Source organism: Pan paniscus, chromosome 20 (genome assembly GCF_029289425.2).
Source record: "Pan paniscus chromosome 20, NHGRI_mPanPan1-v2.0_pri, whole genome shotgun sequence".
NCBI classification, from domain to species: Eukaryota; Metazoa; Chordata; class Mammalia; order Primates; family Hominidae; genus Pan; species Pan paniscus.
The window spans coordinates 7,794,689-7,819,332 of NC_073269.2; the positions used below are offsets into that span (position 1 = coordinate 7,794,689).

The 24,644-nt window shown below is 53.9% G+C and overlaps 2 protein-coding genes across 11 annotated transcripts in view; both read left to right on the plus strand.

Moving 5' to 3' along the window:
• The window catches only part of NFIC (nuclear factor I C), a 112,209-nt gene that overhangs the window by 38,825 nt on the left and 48,740 nt on the right, over positions 1-24,644 (plus strand). The gene's annotated exons all lie outside the window — the stretch shown is intronic.
• On the plus strand, positions 547-22,714 carry LOC134729587 (collagen alpha-1(III) chain-like). Its single transcript, XM_063599774.1, has 2 exons — positions 547-15,068; positions 15,199-22,714. The coding sequence occupies exon 1, from the start codon at positions 10,307-10,309 to the stop codon at positions 11,654-11,656; it is 1,350 nt and encodes a 449-aa protein (XP_063455844.1). The 5' UTR covers positions 547-10,306; the 3' UTR covers positions 11,657-15,068; positions 15,199-22,714.

Here is a 24,644-nt window from a genome sequence, read left to right on the forward strand (position 1 = left end):
TTAACATTATTTTAAGTAATGTTAATTTTTTTTTTTTCTTGAGATAGAGTCTCGCGCTGTCGCCCAGGCTGGAGTGCAGCGGTGCAGTCTCGGCTCACTGCAACCTCCACCTCCTGGGTTCAAGCAGTTCTCCTGCGTCAGCCTCCCGAGTAGCTGCCTCAGCTTCCCGAGTAGTAACATTAAAATGTTTAGTTTTAACATTACTTTATTTAACCCAGGGCATCCGGAATGATACCATTGCAATCCATAAACAACAGGAAAAATTATTGGTCTATTGCTCGGGTGCAGTGGCTCACGCCTGGAATCCCAGCCCTTTGGGAGGCTGAGGTGGGAGGATCGCTTGAGGTCAGGAGTTCGAGACCAGCCTGGCCAACATAGTAAGACCTTGTCTCTACAAAAAAATTTAAAAATTAGCCAGGCGTGGTGGCGTGAACCTGCGGTCCCAGCTACTCAGGAGGCTGAGGTGGGAGGATCGCTTGAGCCCAGGAATTTGGGGCTCCAGCGAGCTGTGATCGTGTCACTGCACTCCAGCCTGGGTGACAGAGCAAGACTTCAACTCAAAAAAAAAGTTATCGAGGTATTTTATGATCTTTTTTTTTCCCCCCCGCTTACACTAAGTCTGAAATTTGGACAGACCACATTTCAAGCACTGGATGTCACACGTGGCCAGGGGCTGCTGTACTGGGCAGGCCGTGCTAAGACATCTGAGTGCCAGAGCAGGGGTTCCCGACCCCCGGGCCACAGATGGGTTCCGTGCCTGGGAGGAACCCGGCCACTCAGCAGGAGCTGAGCTTAGGGCAAGTGACCATTCTCACCTGAGCTCCACCTCCCGTCAGATCAGCGGGCGGCTCTGGATGCCCCTATGAGCATGAACCCCATGGTGAACTGAACATAGGAGGGATCTAGGTTGCGTGCTCCTTAGGAGAATCCGACTAATGTCTAATGTCTAGTTTCATCCCAGAACCATCTCCCCACTCACCCCGTCCCTGGAAAAATTGTCTTCCATGAAATCGGTCCCTGGGGCCAAGAAGGTTGGAGGCTGCTGTTCCAGAGAATTTGGAAGCAGATCTCCAGTCTCCCAAGTTGGGTTCTCGAAAACGTGAGGGCAGGTTCTAGACCTTCCAAACTAGTTGCTTGAAAATCCAAGGAGGCTGGGCGCGGTGGCTCACACCTGCCATCCCAGCACTTTGGGAAGCCGAGACGGGCGGATCTCTCGAGATCAGGAGTTCAAGACCAGCCTGGCCAACGTGGTGAAACCCAATCTCTACTAAAAATACAAAAATCATCCGGGTGTGGTGGTGCACACCTGTAATCCCAGCTACTGGGGAGGCTGAGGCAGGAGAATCGCTTCAACCCGGGACGCAGAGGCTGCAGTCAGCCGAGATCGCACCACTGTACTCCAGCCTGGGCAACAGAGTGAGACTCTAACTCTTTTGCCCAGACTGGAGTTCAGTGGTGCAATCACAGCTCACTGCAGCCTTCAACTCCCAGGTTCAAGTGATCCTCCCACCTTAGCCTCCTAAGTCGCTGGGGCTGGGATTACAGGCGCATACCACCATGGTTGATTTTTTTTTTTTTTTTTTTTTTTTTTAGTAGAGATGAGGTCTCACTATGTTGCCCAGGCTGGAGTGCTGTGGTGGACTCATAGCTCACTGCAGCCTCAATCTCTCAGGCTCAAGGGATCCTCCTGCTTCAGCCTCCCAGGTAGCTGGCAGTATAGGCGTGCACCACTACGCCTGGCTGATTTTTTATTTTTATTTATTTATTTATTTATTTATTTACTTTTTGAGACGGAGTCTTGCTTTGTCACCCAGGCTGGAGTGCAGTGGCGCAATCTTGGCTCACTGCAACCTCCACCTCCCGGGTTCAAGCGATTCTCCTGCCTCAGCCTCCCGAGTACCTGGGATTACAGGCGCGTGCCACCACACCGGCTAATTTTTGTATTTTCAGTAGAGATGGGATTTCTCCATGTTGGCCAGGCTGGTCTCGAACTCCTGACCTCGGGTCCCAAAGTGCTGGGATGACAGGCATGAACTACCATGCCCGGCCTTATTTTTATTTTTCATAGACAGGAGGTCTCACTATGTGGTCCATGCTGGGATTTCAGGCTCTTTGAGCTTTCTTCCATATTGGTTAGGGCTGGAGCAGGACTCCACTGTGGCAGGAGGTATTTGGGCGCAAGGAGAGCAGTTGTGAGGACTGGTGGTGACCCCCAGTTACTGTCTGTTGTGCTTTGGATGCTGGGCACGGGAAGCCTGGCTGTAAGTAAGTGTGTGTTTCCGGGCCGGGCGCGGTGGCTCACGCCTATAATCCCAGCACTTTGGGAGGCTGAGGTATGCGGATCACGAGGTGAGGAGATCCAGACCATCCTGGCTAACATGGTGAAACCCCGTCTCTACTAAAAATACAAAAATATTAGCCGGGCATGGTGGTGGGCGCCTGTAGTCCCAGCTACTCGGGAGGCTGAGAGAGGAGAATGGTGTGGACCTGGGAGGTGGAGCTTGCAGTGAGCTGAGATCGTGCCACTGCACTCCAGCCGGGGCAACAGAGTGAGACTCCGTCTCAAAAAAAAAAAAAAAAAAAAAGTGTGTGTTTCCAAGAGGCTGTTATGGGGCCTCGGGCACACCCTCACTGGGTCTGGATCCCAGCCTGTCTACCACCAGGCGTCCCTTCTGGTGGACAGAGCTATGTGAGAACTTCCAACAGGGACACCACGGCCGCTCGTAGCCCAGAGCTTGCAGAGCTTTGTTCAAAGGCAATGGCCCAGGGCCGAGCACAGCGGCTCACACCTGTAATCCTAGCACTTGCAGAGGCCAAGGTGGGTGGATCACCTGAGATCAGGAGTTCGAGACCAGTCTGGCCAACATGGCAAAACCCTATCTCTACTAAACATACAAAAATTAGCTGGGTGTGGTGGCACATGCTTGTAGTCTCAGCTACTCGGGAGGCTGAGGCAGGAGAATCGCTTGAACCCAGGAGGCGGAGGTTGCGGTGAGCTGAGATCGCGCCATTGCACTCCAGCCTGGTGACAGAGTGAGACTCCATCTCAAACAAACAAACAAACAAACAAAAAAGCAGTGGCCATCATGATCGGTTGTGTCATCTAGTGGGAGGCAGGGGTGTCTGCATGTGTGTCTGGGGTGCATTGTGGGGGGATTGCAGGCGTATTGAGGGCTTACCAAGTGCCTGACTCATCTGAGCCCTCAGGAAACCACATTGTTGGCAGCTACCTCACCGTCTCACAACCACCCGCTGAGGTTGGAATGATCATTAACGGCATTTAACAGATGGGGAAACTGAGGCCTAGAGAGGCAAAGTCACTGGCCTAAGGTCACATAGCTAAGGAGCACAGTCAGGATTTAAATCCAAGCCTGGGAGATCCCAGGGCCCACAGTGGGCACCACATAAAGGGGCTGTTCGGGGTATGGCAGGGACTGCCCTGGAAAGTTCCGGATCCTGCCTTTGGGCCTACAGGGCTTTGGTGCCGGTGAGCGGGCCACAGGTTCAGCTGGCTCAAGGAGCAGCTTCGGGGCTGCAGCCGGGCTGGGGCCTGGGCAGGCCTCAAACCCCTGGACCTGGGAAATCAGGGAGGTGTGAGCTGCATCTGAGGTCGGGTGTCTCTGTGTCTCTGTCTCTGTCTCTCTACCTCTGATTCTCCCCAAGCTGCTTTGTCTCAGTCCCTGTCTATTCCCACCCCACCTCGCTGTCTCTCCCGGCCTTGCGAGTCTCCTTCCAGCCCCCCATCCCACCCAGTGGGCTGCCCGGAGGTGGCAACGGGGCAGCTGAATGGGCCTCTTGTTCCTGGCCACACCCGCCCCTTGGGGTCACCCTGGGACATGCCCAGGCAGCGTGGCTACCTTAAAGGGCCAGTGCCCAGAAAGAATGTGAGCGGGGGAGGCTGCATCCACTCCCAAATCCCACACCCTCCCCAAGGTGGACCACTCATGTGTCTGACGGGGGTGGGGAGCTGTGTACCTACACACCCTCGTGGCTTGGGGGAGGCCTGTCTGGAGCAGGAGATGTGATAGGGTTTGGGTTTGACCTTGGATAAATCCCTTCATCGCTCTGTGCCTCAGTTTCCCCATCTAGATCGGGGGCTCCTTGGCGCCACCCCTGTGGGTTGCTGGGCAGATGGCATATTATCCAGGATTTTGCACACAGTTGACACTCTTCCTGCGCCCACCGTGCATTGATAGAGCACCTGCCATTTCAGCCCAGCATTCATCCGCCCTGCAGACTTGGCAATTCCTTCTTCACCTTGCTCCGTGCCTCAGTTTCCCCAAATGTAGAATGAGGCGATGGCTGTCTTAGCTTCACAGAGAGCTACGCAAGGATTGAGTCGGTTCGTGGAATTAGAGGGTATTAGGGAGAAGGGCCTGAAACAATGCCAAGTGTCACCTCCACTGGCGCACTTATTGAGCGCCAGCTGCATACCACGCCTTGCTGAGGAAGCCTCACTGCAGAGGTTGCAGTGAGCTGAGAGGGGAAGGCCACCCAGCCTGGATCTCACTCTGGTGTCATCGCCTCCTCCCTCTGCTCAGGGCTGTGCAGCTTCAGGCTGCTCCCCTGCCCTCTCTGGGCCTCAGTTTCACCTTCAGAGCAACGGGAACAGCCCCATCCTTTCACACACTGGAAACCATCACCTTCTTCTGCCTGGGAGGGGGTTGTGCTGTCTCTGGGAATCCCAGGCATCCCCCAGACAGGAGTCAACCCAGAGGCCCTCGGACCCGGGCTGTACCCTGTGACAGCTCCGGGCGGCTACAACGCTCCCGTGCTCCAGGCCAGCCCCACAGACAGCCCGGGACAGGTTGCTGCCGGATGGACAAGCCTGTGCCTCGCTGCCTTATGTAACCAGTTTATGCAAGGGCAGCCGGCCCGCTTACATAAGGGGAGGCCGGGCCAGCGCCCAGCTGGGGAGGGGGAGGCTCTTAAAGGGACCGGCGTCCCCTGCGGCTCCCTCCACGGGCACCGGTGCGAATTCATAGGCGAGCTGCAGACTCCACCCTCAGCAAGGCCGCCATTAATGTCGTTATGATTATTTTTGTGGATGTTGTTTATCATCACTATATTCTTTCCCCAGGGCGGGGGTTCAGCTGAGTGGAGGACCACGCCCAGCGCTTGGACAGAGGCTTGGGCTGTGACGCTGGCTCTGGGTGTCACCTGGTTAAGTCCCTGTCTCTGAGCCTCAGCCTCCCCTTCTGCACAGTGGGGCAATGCAGGAAGACGTGAGGTCCTGGAGGGTCCTGGCCCTGCTGCCTGTTCACTGTGTGGCCTCAGGCAGGTGGCATCCCCTCTCTGGGCCTCAGTTTCCCCATCTATAAAATAGCGCCTGCTCTGTGGGGTTGCTGAGGGAGAGTCAATAAGACATATTAAGAGTTTACATGCCCGCCAGGCATGGTGGCTCACACCTGTAATCCCAGCGCTTTGAGAGGCTGAGATGGGAGGATCACTTGAGGCCAGGAGTTCAAGACCAGCCTGGGCAACATAGTGAGATGCCCATCTCTACAAAAAATAAAACTTAGCCAGGCATGGTGATGTGTGCCTGTAGCCCCAGCCACTCGAGAGGTCGCGGCAGGAGGATTGCTCAAGTCTGGGAGGTTGAGGCTGCAGTGAGCTGTGATTGGGCCACTGCACTCCAGCCTGGGTGACAGAGCAACACCCTGTCTCAAAAAATAAAAATAGGCCAGGCATGGTGGCTCATGCCTATAATCCCAGCACTTTGGGAAGCCAAGGCAGACGGATCACTTGAGATCAAGAGTTCCAGACCAGCCTGGCCAACAAGGGGAAACCCTGTCTCTACTAAAAATACAAAAATTAGCTGGGCGTGTGGTGGGAGCCTGTAATCCCAGCTACTGGGGAGGCTGAGGCAGGAGAATCACTTGAACCTGGGAGGCGGAGATTGTAGTGAGCCGAGATCGTGCCACTGCACTCTAGCCTGGGTGACAGAGCAAGACTCCATCTCAAAAAATAAATAAGTAAATAAAAATAAAAATAGGCTGGGCGCAGTGACTCACACCTCTAATCCCAGCCCTTTGGGAGGCTGAGGCGGGAGGATCGCTTGAGCCCAGGAGTTTGAGACCAGCCTGGGCAACATAGCAAATCTCTGTCTCAAAAAATTTTGAAAACATAAAAGAGTTTAGGACAGCACGGAGCACAGACACTGTCAGCACTCATCCAGTGGAACCACTTTGCAGCCAATAAATATTTAGTAAGCTCCTACTGTATGCCAGGCACTGCTCCAGGCGCTGGGATACGCAGTGAACAGGACAGATAAAAATTTGGCCCTGGCCAGGCACGGTGGCTCACACCTGTAATCCCAGCACTTTGGGAGGCCGAGGTGGGCGGATCATGAGGTCAGGAGATCGAGACCATCCTGGCTAACATGGTGAAACCCCGTCTCTACTAAAAATACAAAAAAAAATTAGCCAGGCGTGATGGCAGGCGCCTGTTGTCCCAGATACTCAGGAGGCTGAGGCAGGAGAATGGTGTGAACCTGGGAGGCGGAGCTTGCAGTGAGCCGAGATCACGCCACTGCACTCCAGCCTGGGTGACAGAGCGAGACTCTGTCTCAGAAAAAAAAAAAATTCTGCCCTCATGGAACTCACAGTTTGGTTCAGGCGATGGGCAAAGAACAAGAAATAAATGTCAGTTTAGGCTTAGTGCGGTGGCTCACGCCTGTCATCCCAGCACTGTGGGGGGCCGAGGCGGGCAGATCACCTGAGGTCAGGAGTTCAAGACCAGCCTGGCCAACATGGTGAAACCCCGTTCCTACTAAAAATACAAAACATTAGACAGGCATAGCAGTATGCGCCTGTAATCCAGCCACTGGCAGGGGCTAAGGCAGGAGAATCGCTTGAACCCGGAAGGCAGAGGTTGCAGTGAGCCGAGATTATGCCACTGCACTCCAGCTGGGGCCACAGAGCCAGACTCCGTCTCAAAAAATAATAATAATAAAAATAAAAAGAAATAAATGTCAGTTTAGCGATAAGGACTATCAAGAAAAATAAAGAAGGCCAAAGGAAAAGAGACGGATGGGCTGTGCTGGGGAGGTCCCTGAAAGGCTGTCTGAGGACCTGACATTTGAGCTAAGACCTGAGAAGTGAGGAGGAACCAGTTATACGAAGAACTGGGGGAAGGCGTTCCAGGCAGAGGGCACAGCCCGTGCAAAGGCCCTGCAGCAGGACACACCTGGCACTTTGGAGGAACAGTGAGGAGGCCCGTGTGGCTGCAGCAGAGTGAGGAGAGGAAGAGAAGGAGGAGGGGAGGGCAGTTTGTGCAAGGCCTGGTGGGCAGTAGGAAGGACTTGGGCTTTGACCCCAAGGCAGGTGGGAGCCATAGAGGGCTATGGGCAGAGGAGGGACCAGCCCTGACTCAGGTGCTCACAGGCACCCTCTGCCTGCTGCAGGGAGGACAGACTGTGGGGGGTGAGGGCAGGAGCTGGGGACCAGGGCAGAGTGGACCGCCCTGGTGCAAGCAGGCGGTAGCAGGGACAGAGGCAGAGGAGGGACCAGCCCTGACTCAGGTGCTCACAGGCACCCTCTGCCTGCTGCAGGGAGGACAGACTGTGGGGGGTGAGGGCAGGAGCTGGGGACCAGGGCAGAGTGGACCGCCCTGGTGCAAGCAGGCGGTAGCAGGGACAGAGGCAGAGGAGGGGGCACAATCCAGGTCAACTCCGATGGTGTGAGGATTCAGTTGCTCACCTGGGTCGTTTATACCTTATCTGAGGCTGGCCCTTGCTCTCCTTGCCCCGTCTCCTGCCTGCAAGCCGCACCTGCCTGGGCACATGCAGGGAAGGGAGCGGCGCAGCACTGGGCACGCCTGGGAGCTCTCCTGCAATCAGGACTTTGTTAGCGGGCAAGCTGGGATGTGGGTCCTGGTGCCCGGGAGGCCCATGGGGCTCTGGGCTCCTGCCAGGGTCCCAGCCCTAACCCAGGTACACCACCCACATGGCAGGGTTATTCTCTCTTTTTTTTTTCTTTTTTTTAGAGAGAGTCTCGCTCTGTCACCCAGGCTGGAGTGCAGTGGTGCAATCTCAGCTCACTACAACCTCCGCCTGAAGGTTTAAGAGATTCTCCTGCCTCAGCCTCCTGAGTAGCTGGGACTACAAGTGTGCACCACCTCACCCAGCTAATTTTTGTGTTTTTAGTAGAGACCGAGTTTCAACATGTTGGCCAGGCTGGTCTCAAACTCCTGAACTCAATTGATCCAACCGCCTCGACCTCCCAAAGTTCTAGGATTACAGGTGTGAACCACCGTATCCAGCCTATTCTCATTTATTTTCTTTCTTATTTTTTTTTTCTTTTTTTTGAGACGAAGTCTCACTCTGTCACCCAGGCTGAAGTGCAGTGGCACGATCTCAGCTGACTGCAACCTCCGCCTCCAGGGTTCAAGCAATTCTCCTGCCTCAGCCTCCCAAGTAGCTGGGACTACAGGCATGTGCCACTATAGCCAGCTAATTTTTGTATTTTTAGTAGAGATGGGGCTTTGTCATGTTGATGACCAGGCAAGTCTCGAACGCCTGACCTCAGGTGATCCACCCGGCCTCAGCCTCCCACAGTGCTGGGATTACAGGCTGGAGCCACTGCGCCCATACGGTCCTTCCTTTTCATGTCTCCTCCTTCCACTCCCCCATGTACCATGTCTCCTTGTCTCTCTTTTTCTCTCTGCTTCATCCCTCCCTCTCAACTTTCTTTCTACAAATATTTATTGAGCACCTAGTCTGTATCAGGCCTTATTCTAGCCACTGAGGGCACAACAGAGATCTAGACAGACAAAGCCTCTGCCCTCAAGGAGGTGACATTCCACTGGGGAGATGAGCAAACACCCGTGCAGTCACTAAGCAACTAAGCAAATCCATAGGCAATCACTAACTTCCTCTGAAGGAAAGAAAACAGAAGGCTGAGATTGAGGGTGGCCAGCGGCTGCTTGAGGTGAAGGGGCTCAGGGTAGACCTCTCTGAGAAGGGAGCATTTGAGCTGAGACCAGGAGAGATCTCAAGAGAGAGCAAGCAGTTAGCTGTTTAGACAGAGGGAACAGAATGTGCAAAGGCCCTGAGGCAGGACTGGGCCAGGTGCATTGGAGGAACAGCAAGGAGGCCCCTGTGGCTGGAGCAGAGTGAGTGAGGGGGAGAGAGGGAAGAGGGGAGGGCAGAAAGCAGACAGGACAGGTTGTGCAGGGCCTGTGGTCCTAGTCCTCCACTTTGAATACTCCCCCAAATCTCTTAATGTTCCTCACATTCCTTTCCGTGACAAGCATTTATTTTGCATCTGCTGTATACCAGATCCTATCAGGAGAATCCCAAATATTCATGCAACAAGTTCATATTGGGTGCCTACTGTGTGCCAGGCTCTGCTGGAATAATCACACTCATTTGGCTGCAGGCATTTATTGAGTGCCAGCTGTGTAAAAGCATTTATCGAGCACCACCTGTGTACCAGGCTCTGGGGAGAGAGGCCACATGAAAGCTTGGGAAGGAGAAAGTTTCCTTCTACCCCCTTTCAGGTTTGTGCCCTCTGGTTTCCAGCCCCCTCCCACATTCAAGGCAACATTTAAACCTCTGGGTTCAAGTTCCCTTGTCCAACTGCGTGGCCGTGAGATCTGGGGCAAGCCCCTTCCTCTCTCGGATCTTCCGTTTCCCCCTTTGTAAAGCAGAACACTCCACAGTCTGATGTGTTTACAACTTGACATCTACTTTTTGCAGCAAGGGAAACTGAGGCACAGAGCAGGGCGGAGATGTGTCTACCTCTCCCTCCCCAAGCAAGACTGGCATGGAGTCTATTCTCCTGACCCCACGCCAAAGCCAGGGCGTTTGGTATTTTGTTTTTTCTTGGAGGCCCAGAGAGGGGCAGGGCTTGCCTGAAGCCACACAGCACCCGGCAGGCCTCGGAATTGCGGAGAGCCCTCCCCTGGGCGCCAGCCCGGGCTCCCGCGCCTTCCTCCTGCCTCCTTTGGCTGGGCCGCCAGCCTTGCCTCCCGTCCTCCGGACTCCCCGCGGGCTGCCCAGTTGGAGACGCGCCCCAAGAAATATCAGAAGGAAGGGGAAGCCGGGAGGGGCCTCCGCCTCCTCCCGCCACCCCCCGCCGCGCCCGGCTGCCCCCACCCGGTGCCCGACATTGGCAGAGTGTGTCCTCGGGCGCTTCCGACTGGCCCTGCCTGCTTCGTGTGGCCACTGATCCCTTCCGGAGCCTCTCCATGGGGACGCCCGTGTGTGCGCTCAGCCAGTGGCACATGTGGCTCCCGGGGCTTCCTTCTCCACCCCCCAGCCCCTGGCCTGCCCCTTTCCCCCCATCCCTTCCCGAGCCTCTCCATGGGGACGCGTGCGCGTGCGTTCAGCCCGTGGGCACATGTGGCTCCCAGGGCTCCCCCCGAGGCCTGCCCTTCTCCCCCCGTCACAGCCGCCGAGTCAGGCCTGCCAGGAAGGTGTTGGGGGTGGAGGGGGGTGGGGAGGCCTCAGCTTGGCTGCTGGAGAAGCCAAGAATTTGCTCCAAATGTAAACAGCGAGTTATTTTCAGTCCACTCCCCCCCACCCCGGGTGGCGTTGACACATTTGACATTGGCGGGACCGGGAGGGGGTGGGGGTGAGGGTGTGCGTGCGGGTATTTTTAACCTTGCTCCTCACATCCCTGGAGTGGCTGGTGCCGAGTGGCAGATAATGGGGAGGGGGCGCGGAGGCGTGGGGAGCCCTGGGTGGCCGTGCGCGGGTGGGCGCTTGGCAAGGCCGCCCTGCTGTTGGCACCACGTGTTTAACCCCTCAGAGGCTGCAGAGGGGCTGGGGGAGGCGGCCCAGGGCCCAGTGGTGCCCCAGAGGCTCCCTTGTCACCTTCTCCTAGTGTCCCCCCACCCCCACCCCACCCAGGAGGGCAGGGCCGGGTGCCCGAGGCCGGTGCCAGCCTGCGCCGCCCAGACCTACAAAATGGCCGCCAAGGCCGGAGAAACATCTGGAACAGGGGAAGGGAGAGGCGAGAAAATGGCCGCCAGAGGGATGATGTCATGGGCGGCGTGGCCTCCCAGAGCGTCCCCAGCACGGGGCGAGTCCCTACCCGCAGGCCTCCGAGCAGGGGCCCTGTGGCCTCCAGGGACCTCCAGAGCCGCTGCCCAGGCCGGACACCCACAAAGAGTGACACCGGGGTCCCCAGGGGTCCCCAGAGGCGGCCCCGAGACCTGGGGGAGGGCGAGGCCAGCACTGGGCCTCCAGTCCCAACAGCCCGATGCTGGGGACGGTCCGGGGGCGGTGGTGGCCGCTGACCTGACCCGCAGGACACCGAGGCGTCCACCAGCGCCCGGGAGGGCCCGGAGCCAGGCCATGGAGCCGGCGGGGGCCGGGTGGAAAGAAAAAAGAAACTTCTTTGAAAGTGATTCCGAAGCAGGTTGGCTCGGGCCCAGGCGGCCCGGCGGCAGGGGAGAGGGAGATGGAAAGTATGGGCCAGACTTAAGGAAGGCAGGAAGGACGAGGCCGGGGAGGCCCGGGGTGGAGGCCGGCGTCCCGGAGGTCACCCCGTCCACGCCTCTGCCTCTCGGGCCCCCCCAGGTCACATCCAGATTTTCCTCCCTGTCCCTGGGGCGGGCGGGGAGTGCGGAGAACATCTATGGGCTTGTGTTTTTTCCTCCTTTGATTTGTCCAGACAGGCGATGGACAAGGGCTGGGCAGGGGTTTTAGGTCATCTGCACTGCCAGGATGTGGAGGCTCAGAGAGGGAGAGTGCTTTTAGTGAGGTCACACAGCACTGGCAAAACTGACAGCTGCTTCCCTCCTTAGAGCACCTTGGGGAGGAGGAAGTTCTCTATGGAGGATCAGGGTCCGTACTGGCATTCCTTTCTATTTTTATTTAATTTAATTAATTTATTAATTTATTTATTTTTGAGACGGAGTTTCACTCTTGTTGCCTAGGCTGGAGTGCAATGGCATGATCTCGGCTCACTGCAACCTCCACCTCCTGGGTTCAAGCGATTCTCCTGTCTCAGCCTCTTGAGTAACTGGGATTACAGGTGCCCCGCCACTACACCCAGCTAATTTTTTTGTATTTTTAGTAGAGACAGGGGTCTCACCATGTTGGCCAGGCTGGTCTCAAACTCCTGACCTCAGGTGATCTGCCTGCCTTGGCCTCCCAAAGTGCTGGGATTATACGTGTGAGCCACCGTGCCCGGCCCCTTTTTCTTTCTTTCTTCCTTTTTTTTTTTTTTTTTTTTTTTTTTTGAAACAGAGTCCTCCTGCTCTGTCACCCAGGCTGGAGTGCAGTGACTTGATCATGGCTTACTGTAGCCTCGACCTTCTGGGCTCAAGCAATCCTCTCACTTCAGCCTCCTGAGTAGCTGGGACCACAGGCATGTACCACCATGCCCAGCTAAATTTGGGTTTTGTTTGTTTGTTTGAGACAGAGTCTCACTCTGTTGCCCAGGCTGGAGTGCAATGGCACAATTTTGGCTCACTGCAACCTCCACCTCCCAGGTTCAAGCGATTCTCCTGCCTCAGCCTTCCAAGTAGCTGGGATTACAGGCACCCGCCACAATGCCCTGCTAATTTTTTGTGTTTTTAGTAGAGATGGGGTTTTGCCATGTTGCCCAGGCTGGTCTCGAACTTCTGACCTCAAGTGATCCGCCTGCCTTGGCCTCCCATAGTGCTGGGATTACAGGCATGAGCCACCATACCCTGCCTATTTTTTTTGTAGAAATAGGGTCTCACTGTGTTGCTCAAGCTGGTCTGGAACTCCTGGCCTCAAGTGATCCTCTTGCCTTGGCCTCCCAAAGTGTTGGGATTACAGACGTGAGCCACTGTGTCCAGCCAATGTCTGTGTGTTTTTCACTGCTCTGTCCCCAGTACCTAGGACAGGGCATGGTACACAGTAGGTGCTCAAGACGTGTGTTGGATAAAAGCATCACAGTTTTCTCCTGAGGCTGGGGTTTGCACAGATGCTGGCACAGGAAGGGGGCAGAGGCTCAGGAAATGCAAAGCAGGTTGCAACTTAACTGGACACACACGGGAACGCTGTGGTCACATTTCTCAGGAGGGATGTGAGGAGGCGAAAACTCAAACTTTCCTCACTTCAAGTGCAGATTCTGTGCCGGGAGCTGTGGACGATAAACCACATTTGAACAGAAGCCTGAATAAAGCGAGAGAGTGAGCCAGGCAGGCATTTGCAGGGACGGTGTTCCAAGCAGTGTGCACAGCCCGTGCAAAGGCCCTGAGGCAGGACCGTGCCTGGTGCATTGGTGGAACAGCCAGGAGGCCTGTGTGGCTGGAGCAGAGTGAGCGAGGGGGAGAGAGGGAGGAGGGGAGGAGGGGAGGGAGGGGGCAGAGGCAGGCTGTGCAGGGCCTTGAGCGCCATGGGGAGATGGGGAGAACTTGGACTTTTAGGTATTTGGTTTTCTGTTTTTTGTTTTTTGTTTTTGAGGTGGAGTCTCGCTCTGTCGCCCAGGCTGGAGTGCAGTGGTGCGATCTCGGCTCACTGCAAGCTCCGCCTCCCAGGTTCACGCCATTCTCCTGCCTCAGCCTCCCGAGTAGCTGGGACTACAGGCGCCCGCCACCACGCCCGGCTGTAGTTTTGTATTTTTAGTAGAGATGGGGTTTCACTGTGTTAGCCAGGATGGTCTTGATCTCCTGACCTCGTGATCCACCCGCCTTGGCCTCCCAAAGTGCTGGGATTACAGGCGTGAGCCACCGCGCCTGGCCCAATTGTTTGGTTTTGTTTTTGTTTTGTTGTTGTTGTTGTTTTTGAGATGGAGTCTCGCTCTGTCACCCAGGCTGGAGTCACTGGTGCAATCTTGGTTCACTGTGCCCTCTGCCTCCCGGGTTTGAGCAATTCTCCTGCCTCAGCCTCCTGAGTATCTGGGATTACAGGCATGCACCACCACGCCTGGCTAATTTTTGTGTTTTTAGTAGAGACGAGGTTTCCGCCATGTTGGTCAGGCTGAGCTGGAACTCCTGACCTTGTGATCTGCTTGCCTTGGCCTCCCAAAGTGCTGGGATTACAGACGTGAGCCACCGTGCCCGGGTGAACTTTTACATATTTGTAGACCCAGACACAGTCCAGGGTGCTGGGGACTAGAACAAACGTTTGCAGAAAGGGCTGGGGAGGGTGTTCCAGAGAAGGAGATGTCAGAGCTGGGCTGCAAAGTATGGCTGGAGGTTTCCTAGGAGGGAGAGGGGCAGGGAAGACGGCACAGCAGGAGCTCAGAGGACTCAGGCCCAGGTCACTCGTATATTCCATTGCCTTCCAGGACAGAGAAAGTTGAACCTTCGCCGGGTAATGTTTAAAAATGGCTGGTGACACCCAGTAACTGGGAATTCCAGGGCCTGGCTTTGGTTCTCTCTTTAGCTGGCTGAGGTTGGGAGGCGGACGTGGCAGCCGGCAGAGCCAGCAACATTTGGAAGCCGGCTAACGTTGGAAAATCAACCAGGCGAGCTCACGGTGGCGGCCGATGCTGGAAACCTGGGCTCCGTGAGGTCCAGCAGATGCCCTGCTGGGGCCCAAGTGGACATTCTAGGCCTTCTGACAGCCCGCCAGGTTTTTAAATAAGTGTGATTATGGTTTCAGCAAGTCCTGTCCTTCCTACAGCCAAAAGATCAATTCAATATGGCCACTCCATGCAATGCTGGGCCACCCCTGCTGGGCCAGGGTGTTGTGTTGAAGCCAAGATTCCCAACACCTGAGAGTCCAGAAGTTTCTTTAAAAATTGCTTTAACTGTGGTGAGACACACATCACACACTTTTTTTTTCTTGAGACAGGGTTTCACTCTGTCACCCAGGCTGGAGTGCAGTGGCACTATCGTAGCTCATTGCAGCCTCAAACTCCCAGGCTCAAGCAATCCTCGCACCTCAGCCTCCTGAGCATCTGGGACCACACATGCAGCACGCACCACCACACCCAGCTAATTTTTATTTTATTTTATTTTATTTTTGAGACGGAGTCTCACTCTGTCGCGCCATCTCGGCTCACTACAACCTCCGCCTCCCGGGTTCAAGCAGTTCTCCTGCCTCAGCCTCCCGAGTAGCTGGGACTATAGGCGACCGCCACCACACCCGGCTAATTTTTGTATTTTTAGTAGAGACAAGGTTTCACCATGTTGACCAGGTTGGTCTCGAACTCCTGACCTTGTGATCCCAAAGTGCTGGGATTATAGGCGTGAGCCACTGCCCCTGGCTGACACCCGGCTAATTTTTAAAAATATTTTGTAGAGATGGGGTCTTGCTATGTGGTCCAGGCTGGTCTCGAACTCCTTGCCTCAAGTGATCCTCCCACTTCAGCCTCCCAAAGTGCTGGAATTACAGGTGTGAGCCACTGTGCCCGGCCCAGAGACTTTTGAAAGTCTAAAAGGGATTGTAACATAGCTCACATCACTCCTCTTCCCACTGCAGGATAAAACCCAGGCTTCTCACTGCAACGCACAAGGCCCCAAATGGTCCCGCTCCCCTCTCCGTTCGTTCCTCTTTCTCTTGCCCACCACGCTGCAGCCTGGGGTCTGTCTCTGCCTTTCACACATCCATCTTCATTCCTGCCCCGTGGACCTTGCCCTTGTCACCGAACCTGTGTGGAACGCTTTCACCCCAGCTCTCCACATGGCTGGGCTCCTTCTCCTGCTGGAGAGCCACCGTCACATCCTCAGAGAGGTTCTGCCTGAGTCCTCCCTCCAACGCCGCCCCCAAAGCCATTCTGCCTTCGGCCAGTTTCATTGCCTCCGTAGAACCTAGAACCGTGTGAAATGATCTGAGGCTTCCTCCGTGCACTGGTTCTGCCCGTCTCCCTCCCCACTTCCTTCTCTGCCATCCCCCCAAGGCCTGGCGAGTAGTAGGTGGTCAGTAAACACCTGTTCCATGAGTGCCGGGTGTGCGTTGACCTGCCAGTCACCAACGGCGGAAGCTTCAGCCAGCGGACGCAGGGAGTTGTCCCTTGCAAAGGGGGTGGGTGCTCCCGGGCGGGAAGGGTGGGGCCAGAGCCCACGGCGATGCCTTTGTCATGAGCTAGGATGGACTGAATTTGGGCTCACAGCCACGGACAGGAGAGAACAGTGTGTCCGCCCCGTCAGTGCCATCCAGCGTGCGTGGCTGTTGTGCATCATTTGTTTGCTTGAGCAAAGGCTACAGGGTCCAGTGACATTCTTGGCAGTCCATGACACCTCACAGACCTGGGAAGTCAAGAGACCTGGCTCCCGGCCAGATGAGGGTATCATTTGAAATACAATTTGCTGGCCGGCTGCGGTGGCTCGCACCTGTGTTTCCCCTACTTTGGGAGACAGAGGTGGGAGGATTGCCTGAGCCCAGGAGTTTGAGTCCAGCCTGGGCAACATAGCAAGACTGCGTCTCTACTTTTTTTTTCCTGAGACGGAGTCTCGCTCCTTTGCCCAGGCTGGAGTGCAGTGGTTCGATCTCGGCTCACTGCAAGCTCCGCCTCCCGGGTTCACGCCATTCTCCTGCCTCAGCCTCCCGAGTAGCTGGGACTACAGGCGCCTGCCACTGCGCCCGGCTAATTTTTTTTTTGTATTTTTAATAGAGACGGGGTTTTACCGTGTTAGCTAGGAGAACAACAATTTGCTTTCCAGAACCAGAGCCTCTCAACACCAGCATGTGTGTGGTTATCCATGCTAAATGGTGCTGAAAGAGGCATTTGTGTCTCTCTGAGAAGGAGCTATTTGAGGAAAGTCCTGAATGAGGGGAGAGAATGAGCCATGTAGATAGCTGAGGGAACAGTGTTCCAGGCAGAGGCGCAGCCCGTGCAAAGGCCCTGAGGCAGGACCATGCCTGGTGTGTTGGAGGAACAGTGAGGAAGCCCCCATGGCTAGAGCAGAGTGAGGAAGGGGAGACAGGAAGGAGGGGAGGGCAGGGAGGGGACTGATCGGGCCATGCAGGGCCTTGTGGGCCACGGGGAGAAGGTGGGCTTTTCCCCGCAAAGAAGGTAGGAGCTATGGAGGGCTGCGGGCAGAGGAGGGGTAATGTTCATTTAACTCCTGGAGTTTGGCAAAATGCTATCATCAAAACAGACTTTATCACAGAACCTCTAGCTATCCCCGTCCCCTCCGTAAGCTCCTCTGAGCATAGCAACAGAACGGTAAGGTAAGGCAGCGATTGGAAACGCCCGCGTTACAGATGAGCGGAGAGCTGCTGGAGGTTGGAGGCTCCGACAGAGGAGGTGACTGGTCCAGAGCCACATGGCCAGGTTGTGCTGGGGCTGGAACTCCATCGAACGCAGGTTTCAGGGTGCAGCCCTTGTTTCCATAAGATACCCCAAAATCAGACAAGCCTGGGACTTGCCACCTCTTCTTTAAAAACCCCAGTGCTGTTTTTGTTTTTGTTTTTTTTGAGATAGGGTCTCCCTCTGTTGCCCAGGCTGGAGTGCAGTGGCTCAATCATAGCTCACCCACTGCAGCCTCAACCTCCTGGGCTCAAGCAGTCCTCCTGCCTCAGCCTCTTGAGTGGCTGATACTACAGGTGTGCACCACCACAGCCAGGTAACTTTTTTTTTTTTAAGTAGAGATGGGGTGGGGTATCCTGTGTTGCCCAGGCTTGTCTCGAACTCCTGAGCTCAAGTAATCTTCCCTCCTTGACCTTCCAAAGTGCAGGAATTATAGGTGTGAGCCACCATGCCCAGCCCTCCAGTGCTTTTTTTTTTTTTTTTTTTTTTTGAGACGGAGTCTTGCTCTGTTGCCCAGGCTAGAGTGCAGTGGCACGATCTCGGTTCACTGCAACCTCTGTCTCCCGGGTTCAAGCAATTCTCCTTCCTCAGCCTACCGAGTAGCTGGGACTACAGGCACACACCACCATGCCTGGCTAATTTTTGTATTTTTAGTAGAGACCAGGTTTCACCGTGTCGGTCAGGCTGGTCTCGAACTCCTGACCTCCAGTGATCTGCCCTCCTTGGCCTGTGGGGATTACAGGTGTGAGCCACCACTCCCGGCCCTCCAGTGCATTTTAAAGGCTCTGAAAAGTCCTACGTTGTCCTGAAAACTCCTCAGTGATGCTGAACCTTTTTGACCTGTGAACCCCAGGTTTGGGTAAAGTCTGCTCACATCCGGCGGCACACCCATAGGAAACCCCCAGCCCGGCTATGAGGAGCGTGAACTTTGATTCATCAGGTCCTTGGCCCGGCTTTAGTTTCTCCCGTGTCCGTGTTTGCTTGTGCAATCATGAATATATATTGACCAGCACCAGGTGCCACATTGAACAGTTTGTCCGCGCCGTCAGTGCCATCCGGCGTGCACGGCTGTTGTACATCATGTCTTTGCACTGGACTGAGCTCAGCTGCAGAAAGCAGCACATTTCAGAGGGTGTCCTACCGGGCCAGGAGAAAACACACAAACCGCCAACATTTTAAAGCTTGTAATCGACATCGTATACAATTGGAAAAGACGTTCATTTATATGTTTTGTTTTTGTTTTCTTAAGACAGGGTCTCAGTCTGTCACCCAGGCTGGAATGCAGTGGTGCGATCATAGCTCACTGCAGCCTGGAGCTCCTGGGCTCAGACGATCCACCCACCTCAGCCCCCAGAGTAGCTGGGACTGCAGGCACAGGCCACCACGCTGGGCTAATTTTTATATTTTTGTGGAGATGGGGTCTTGCTCTGTTGCCCAGGCTGGAGTGCAGTGGTGTGATCTTAGCTCACTGCAGACTCAAACTCCTGGGTTCAAGCAATCCCCACCTCAGCCTCCCAAGTAGCTGCGACTACAGGACGTGCCACCATGCCCAGCTAATTTATTTTTATTTTTATTTTTGCTAGAGAGAGTGTCTCCTTATGTTGACCAGGCTGGTCTTGAATTCCTGACCTCAAGCAATCCTCCTGCCTCGGCCTCTCAAAATGCAGGGATTACAGGTGTGAGCCACTGTGCCCAGCCCGTTCATACGTTTTAAAGAGAGGTGCAGACAAAACTGGGTTGGTGCATCCACATCCCTCTCTGTGTGATGCTGGGTAATTTGCTTACCCTCTCTGGGTATCCTGGAGATTGTCAGCCCCAGCCAAGGATGGTTAAAAGGCATTAAACAACACCTAGGACAGAGCCTGACATCTGGAGCTCATTAAACCATCCGTACATGCAGATGTCGTTATAATTATTATCAATGCTATTCTCTCACTCCACACCCCGACTCCCACCTCAGTGGCCCCAGGTGGGGGTGCTCTGAAATTTCTCTGGCCTGGCTGAGCGGGAGGGGCCGGGGTTCTGCTGGAATAAAGAACAGAGGAGGAAGCCTTGAAGGATTTGTTCTGTCCCAGCTGTCCCCAGTATCACAGTTAGCCACACGGATGGCAGAAGGGATCTTTGACAGTGGACACAGGGGCTGGAGGGGCCCAGCCTGGGGCTCACTGCAATCTCCGCCTTCCAGATTCAAATGATCCTCCTACCTCAGCCTTCCGAGTAGCTGGGATTACAGGTGTGTGCCACCACACCCGGCTAATTTTTGTATTTTTAGTAGAGATGGGGTTTCACCATGTTAGCCAGGCTGGTCTTGAACTCCCGACCTCAGGTGATCCACTCACCTCAGCCTCCCAAAGTGCTGGAATTACAGGCATGAGTCACCGTGCCTGGCCTTGGGGCTTTATCTGAGTGGCTAGAGAATGGGATTCAAACACCAGGAATCATCCCAAACTGCCAATGAGGAGGAGCCCTGGAGTGAGGGGAACCGAGACCCCTCCTAAAAGGATTTACAGGGTGTCACAGAATCAAAATTACAGCAAAGGCTCAACTGTGAGATGCCAGGGTGGCTGATCATTGATTCTAGACACATCACTACCAGCTGGTGTTCTGTGAGTTTGAAGCCATTGCTGTCTAGCTTTGTGCCTCAGTTTCCCCAGCTGGCGATTACCGTCCCCCATATGGGGACGGTAATCACGTGTCTGCTGCAGAGGAGTTACAAAGATTTGTGAGGCAATGGAGCCAACATTTGCAGCTAAACCTAGTCAAAGGAATTACTCACTGCGCATTAATTTGTTGTTTTTTGAGATAGAGTCTCGCTCTGTCTCCCAGGCTGGAGTACAATGGCGCGATCTTGGCTTACTGCAGCCATCCCCCGGGTTCAAGCAATTCTCCCATCTCAGCCTCCGGAGTAGCTGGGATTACAGGCACGCACCACCACGCCAGGCTAGTTTTTGTATTTTTAGTAGAGACAGGGTTTCGCTATGTTGGCCAGGCTGGTCTCAAACTCCAGGCCTCAGGTGATCCTCCCACCTCAGCCTCCCAACCTCCCTAGCATTTCAACGACCTGAAATGACCCTCTTGATTTATTTGCTGACTTGTTCATTTCCTGTCACGTTCCCATTAGAACATCAGTGCCTCGAGAGGAGGGATTCTTGTCTGTCTCTGTCGCCGCTGTGTCCCTTGGGCGTCTGGCATCCGGGTGGCTCTCTGCAATCTGTTTGCTGAGTGATCAAAGGAAAGAACTAATGGCAACATAGTGCAGCTCCAATGTACAGATGAAGAAATCTAGGCTCAGAGATGTGGAAGTACTTGCCTAGGGCCACACAGCCGGAAGCCCGCCAACTCTTTTAGTAAAGGGCCAGTGACACTGTAAACATTTTAGGCTTTTAGGCAGGTCACATGCAGTCTCTGTTGCCTATTTTTTCTTTTGTTTACCACCCTTTAAAAATGGAAAAGACAGGCCGGGCGCGGTGGCTCACGCTTGTAATCCCAGCACTTTGGGAGTCCGAGGCGGACAGATCACGAGGTCAAGAGTTCGAGACCAGCCTGACCAACATGGCAAAACCCCATCTCTACTAAAAATACAAAAATTAGCTGGGCGCGGTGGCACGTGCCTGTAGTCCCAGCTACTCTGGAGGCTGAGGCAGGAGAATCACTTGAACCCGGGAGGTGGAGGTTGCAGTGAGCCGAGATCACGTCACCGCACTCCAGTCTGGGAGACGGGGCGAGACTGCATCTAAAATAAAATAAAATAAAATAAAATAAGGAAAAGACCATACTTAGCTGACTGTGCAAGAATAGGCAGCCCCTTCTAGTTTGCTCATCTAATGTCAGAACCCACGAACTGATTCCAAAACCCTCCACAGAGAATCTAAAATGCTGCAAACCCCGACTCTGTGATGCTGGGGATCTAAAGTGCTTAGTTTGTTTTTTTGTTTTTTGTTTTTTTGTTTTTGTGTTTTTTGAGACAGAGGCTCGCTCTGTGGCCCAGGCTGGAGTGCAATGGCATGATCTCGGCTCACTGTAACCTCTGCCTCCTGGGTTCAAGCGATTCTCCTGCCTCAACCTCCCAAGTAGCTGGGATTACAGGTGCCTGCTGCCACACCCGGCTAATTTTTGTATTTTTAGTAGAGATGGGGTTTCTCTATGTTGGCCAGGCTGGTCTGGAAATGCTGATCTCATGTGATCCAACCGCCTCAGGCTCCCAAAGTGCTAGGATTACAGGTGTGAGCCACCGTGCCCTGCCAAGTGCTTGGTTCTTTAGTCTGGAGTGCAGTGGTACGATCTCGGCTCACTGCAGCCTCCACCTCCCAGGTTCAAACAATTCTCCTGCCTCAGCCTCCTGAGTAGCTAGGACTATGGGTGCATGCCAGCACATCCAGCTAATTTTTTTTTTTTGGTACTTTTAGTAGAGATGGGGTTTCACCATATTGTCCAGGCTGGTCCCGAACCCCTGACCTCAAGTGATCCTCCTGCCTCGGCCTCCCAGAGTGCTAGGATTACAGGTGTGAGCTCTACCGCGCCCGGCCAAGTGCTTGGTTCTTTCTCGACTCAATCCTATTTTGTTCTACACAGGTCAGGTCTGCCTCCACTCCCCCAACCCCATGCCCCATTTCACCCATTGGCCTCTGAAGCCCAGAGATGGGCAGGGGTTTGTCTGAGACCACACAGCAAGAGGGGCAGCAGAGGAGGATGGGAACCCAGATCTGTTTCCCTGCCAGGCTACACCCCTGTAGCCCCCCAACCCCTGCAAACTTGTTATTTAAGCCTCCTCATTACAGGGGTTTGGAGCCGAGGAAGCCCTGCTGCCTTTTAGTAAATGCTCTCCCTAGACAGCAATCTTTGATGGAGGCTCTGGGAGAAGTTGTTCAGTGATGTGCATTTATCGAGCACCTACTGTATACCTGGTGCCAGTATAGGGTTGGGTGGAAGGGTCTTGTCCACTCAACACCCCTTTTTCTCCCCTATTATTGCCTTCCCTGGCCAGGCGAGGTGACTGACACCTGTAATCCCAGCACTTTGGATGGCTGAGGCAGGAGGAGCGCTTCAGCCCTGGAGTTTGAGTTCAGCCTGGCCAACATAGTGAGACCTCATCTCTACAAAAAAATGTTTTTTAAAAATTAGCCAGATGTAGGGCCACAAGCCTGTATCCCCAGCTACTTGGGAAAGGAAGGCAAGAGAATCACTTGAGCCCAGGAGGTCGAGCCTGCAGTGAGCTATGATGACACCACTGTGCTCCATCCTGGGCCACAGAGTGAGGCCCTGTCTCAAAAAAAAAAAAAAAAAAATCAAGACCATGATTGCCCCCCCATAAAGAGCCCTTTTAAACATTTTTTCCCTAATCACTCTCCTGTGAAATTTTAATAGCATAGGTATATTTTATATACCTATATATATTAAAAATGTACCTATGCCATCAAATATATATAATATATATTATACATAGGTATATAAAGTATAACTATATGTCATATAGATAGGTATGTAAAATGTACCTACATGGCCTGTAGGAATAAAATATGCCATATAGGTATATAAAATATACTTATGCCATTAAATATATATTTAATATACAAATATATTTGTTTTTTTCTATACTGTAACAACATATGTCTGTACATTATTATTATTATTATTATTATTTTTGAGACAGAGTTTCACTCTTGTTGCCCAGGCTAGAATGCAATGGCGTGATCTCGGCTCACTGCAACCTCCGCCTCCCGGGTTCAAGAAGCAATTTTCCTGCGTCAGCCTCCTGAGTAGCTGGGATTACAGGCATGCGCCACCATGCCCAGCTAATTTTGTATTTTTAGTAGAGACGGGGTTTCTCCATGTTGGTCAGGCTGCTCTCGAACTCCTGACCTCAGGTGATCCACCGCCTCGGCCTCCCAAAGCACTGGGATTACAGGCGTGAGCCACCGTGCCCATCCTACATTTTTTTAAAAACACAAAATTCTGGCCAGACATGGTGGCTCACGCCTGTAATCCCAGTGCTTTTTTTTTTTTTTTGAGATGGAGTCTCACTCCATCGCCCAGGCTGGAGTGCAGTGGCGCGATCTCGGCTCACTGCAAGCTCCGCCTGCCGGGTTCACGCCATTCTCCTGCCTCAGCCTCCGGAGTAGCTGGGACTACAGGCGCCTGCCACCAGGCCCAGCTAATTTTTTTTGTATTTTTAGTAGAGATGGGGTTTCACCATGTTAGCCAGGATGGTCTCGATCTCCTGACCTCCTTATCTGCCCGCCTTGGCCTCCCAAAGTGCTGAGATTACAGGCGTGTGCCACCATGCCTGGCGTAATCCCAGTGCTTTTGGAGGCCTAGGCAGGAGGGTCACTTGAGCCCAGGAGTTAGAGACCGGCCTGGGCAATATAGTGAGACCCTCATCTCAAAGCAGAACAACAGCAGAACTTCTGAGCTAGACAGACAACTTTGCTTTGAATCTGACACCAGCTTTGGGAAATACGCTGTGCGCGCTGGGCCTTGGTTGACCAACCTCACAAATTGAGCAGATTTAATCAGATGGGGTCAGGAAGTGCTAATTCAGCACAGTAAAAACTCAGCAGATGGAAGCTGCCCACTGGGGTCTGGGGAATCTTGGGGCTGTGGAAGTTAGCCAGCCTTCGACATTATGCACTTTGTACACATCTGCTCAGACCGAAAGAAGGTCCATTTTAAGGCTGGGTGTCTACTAAGTAGGTGGAGGAGGAGGAGGAATTATCTGTGCCTCTTTTTCTTTTTCTTTTTTTTTTGAGATGGAGTCTCGCTCTGTCGCCCAGGCTGGAGTGCAGTGGCACAATCTCGGCTCACTGCAAGCTCTGCCTCCCAGGTTCACGCCATTCTCCTGCCTCAGCCTCCCAAGTAGCTGGGACTACAGGCACCTGTCACCACGCCCGGCTAATTTTTTTGTGTGTGTGTGTATTTTTTTTTTAGTAGAGATGGGGTTTCACCATGTTAGCCAGGATGGTCTCGATCTCGTGACCTCATGATCCGCCTGCCTCGGCCTGTCAGAGTGCTGGGATTACAGGCGTGATCCACCGTGCCCGGCCACCTCTTTTTCTTTTCTTCCAGTTTTTCATGGAAGCAGCCAGGGCCACACAGTGCACTAGAATATTCCTCGCTGATGGCAGAATATTCTGTGCTGTCCAACTTGGTCACCACCAGCCACGTGTGGCTCTTTGGTGCTTGAAATGTGATTTGTGCAACTGAGCAACTTAAAATTTAATTTTCTTTTCTTTTTTTTTTTTTTTGAGACATAGTCTCGCTCTGTCACCCAAGCTGGAGTGCGGTGGCTCCATCATAACTCACTGCAACCTCCACCTCCCAGGCTTAAGCAGTCCTCCCACCTCAGCTGCCCGAGTAGCTGGAACTACAGGCATGCCACTACACCCAGCTAACTTTTGTATTTTTTGTAGAGACAGGGTCTCGCCATGGTGCCCAGTCTGGTCTGGAACTCCTGGGTTCAAGTGATCCTCCTGCCTTGGCCTTCCAAAGTACCGAGATTACAGGCATGTGCCACCACGCCCCGCC

Bases quoted from the DNA above. Each gene is read 5' to 3' on its own strand.
- LOC134729587 (XM_063599774.1), top strand. From the start codon at position 10,307: ATGGGGACGCGTGCGCGTGCGTTCAGCCCGTGGGCACATGTGGCTCCC.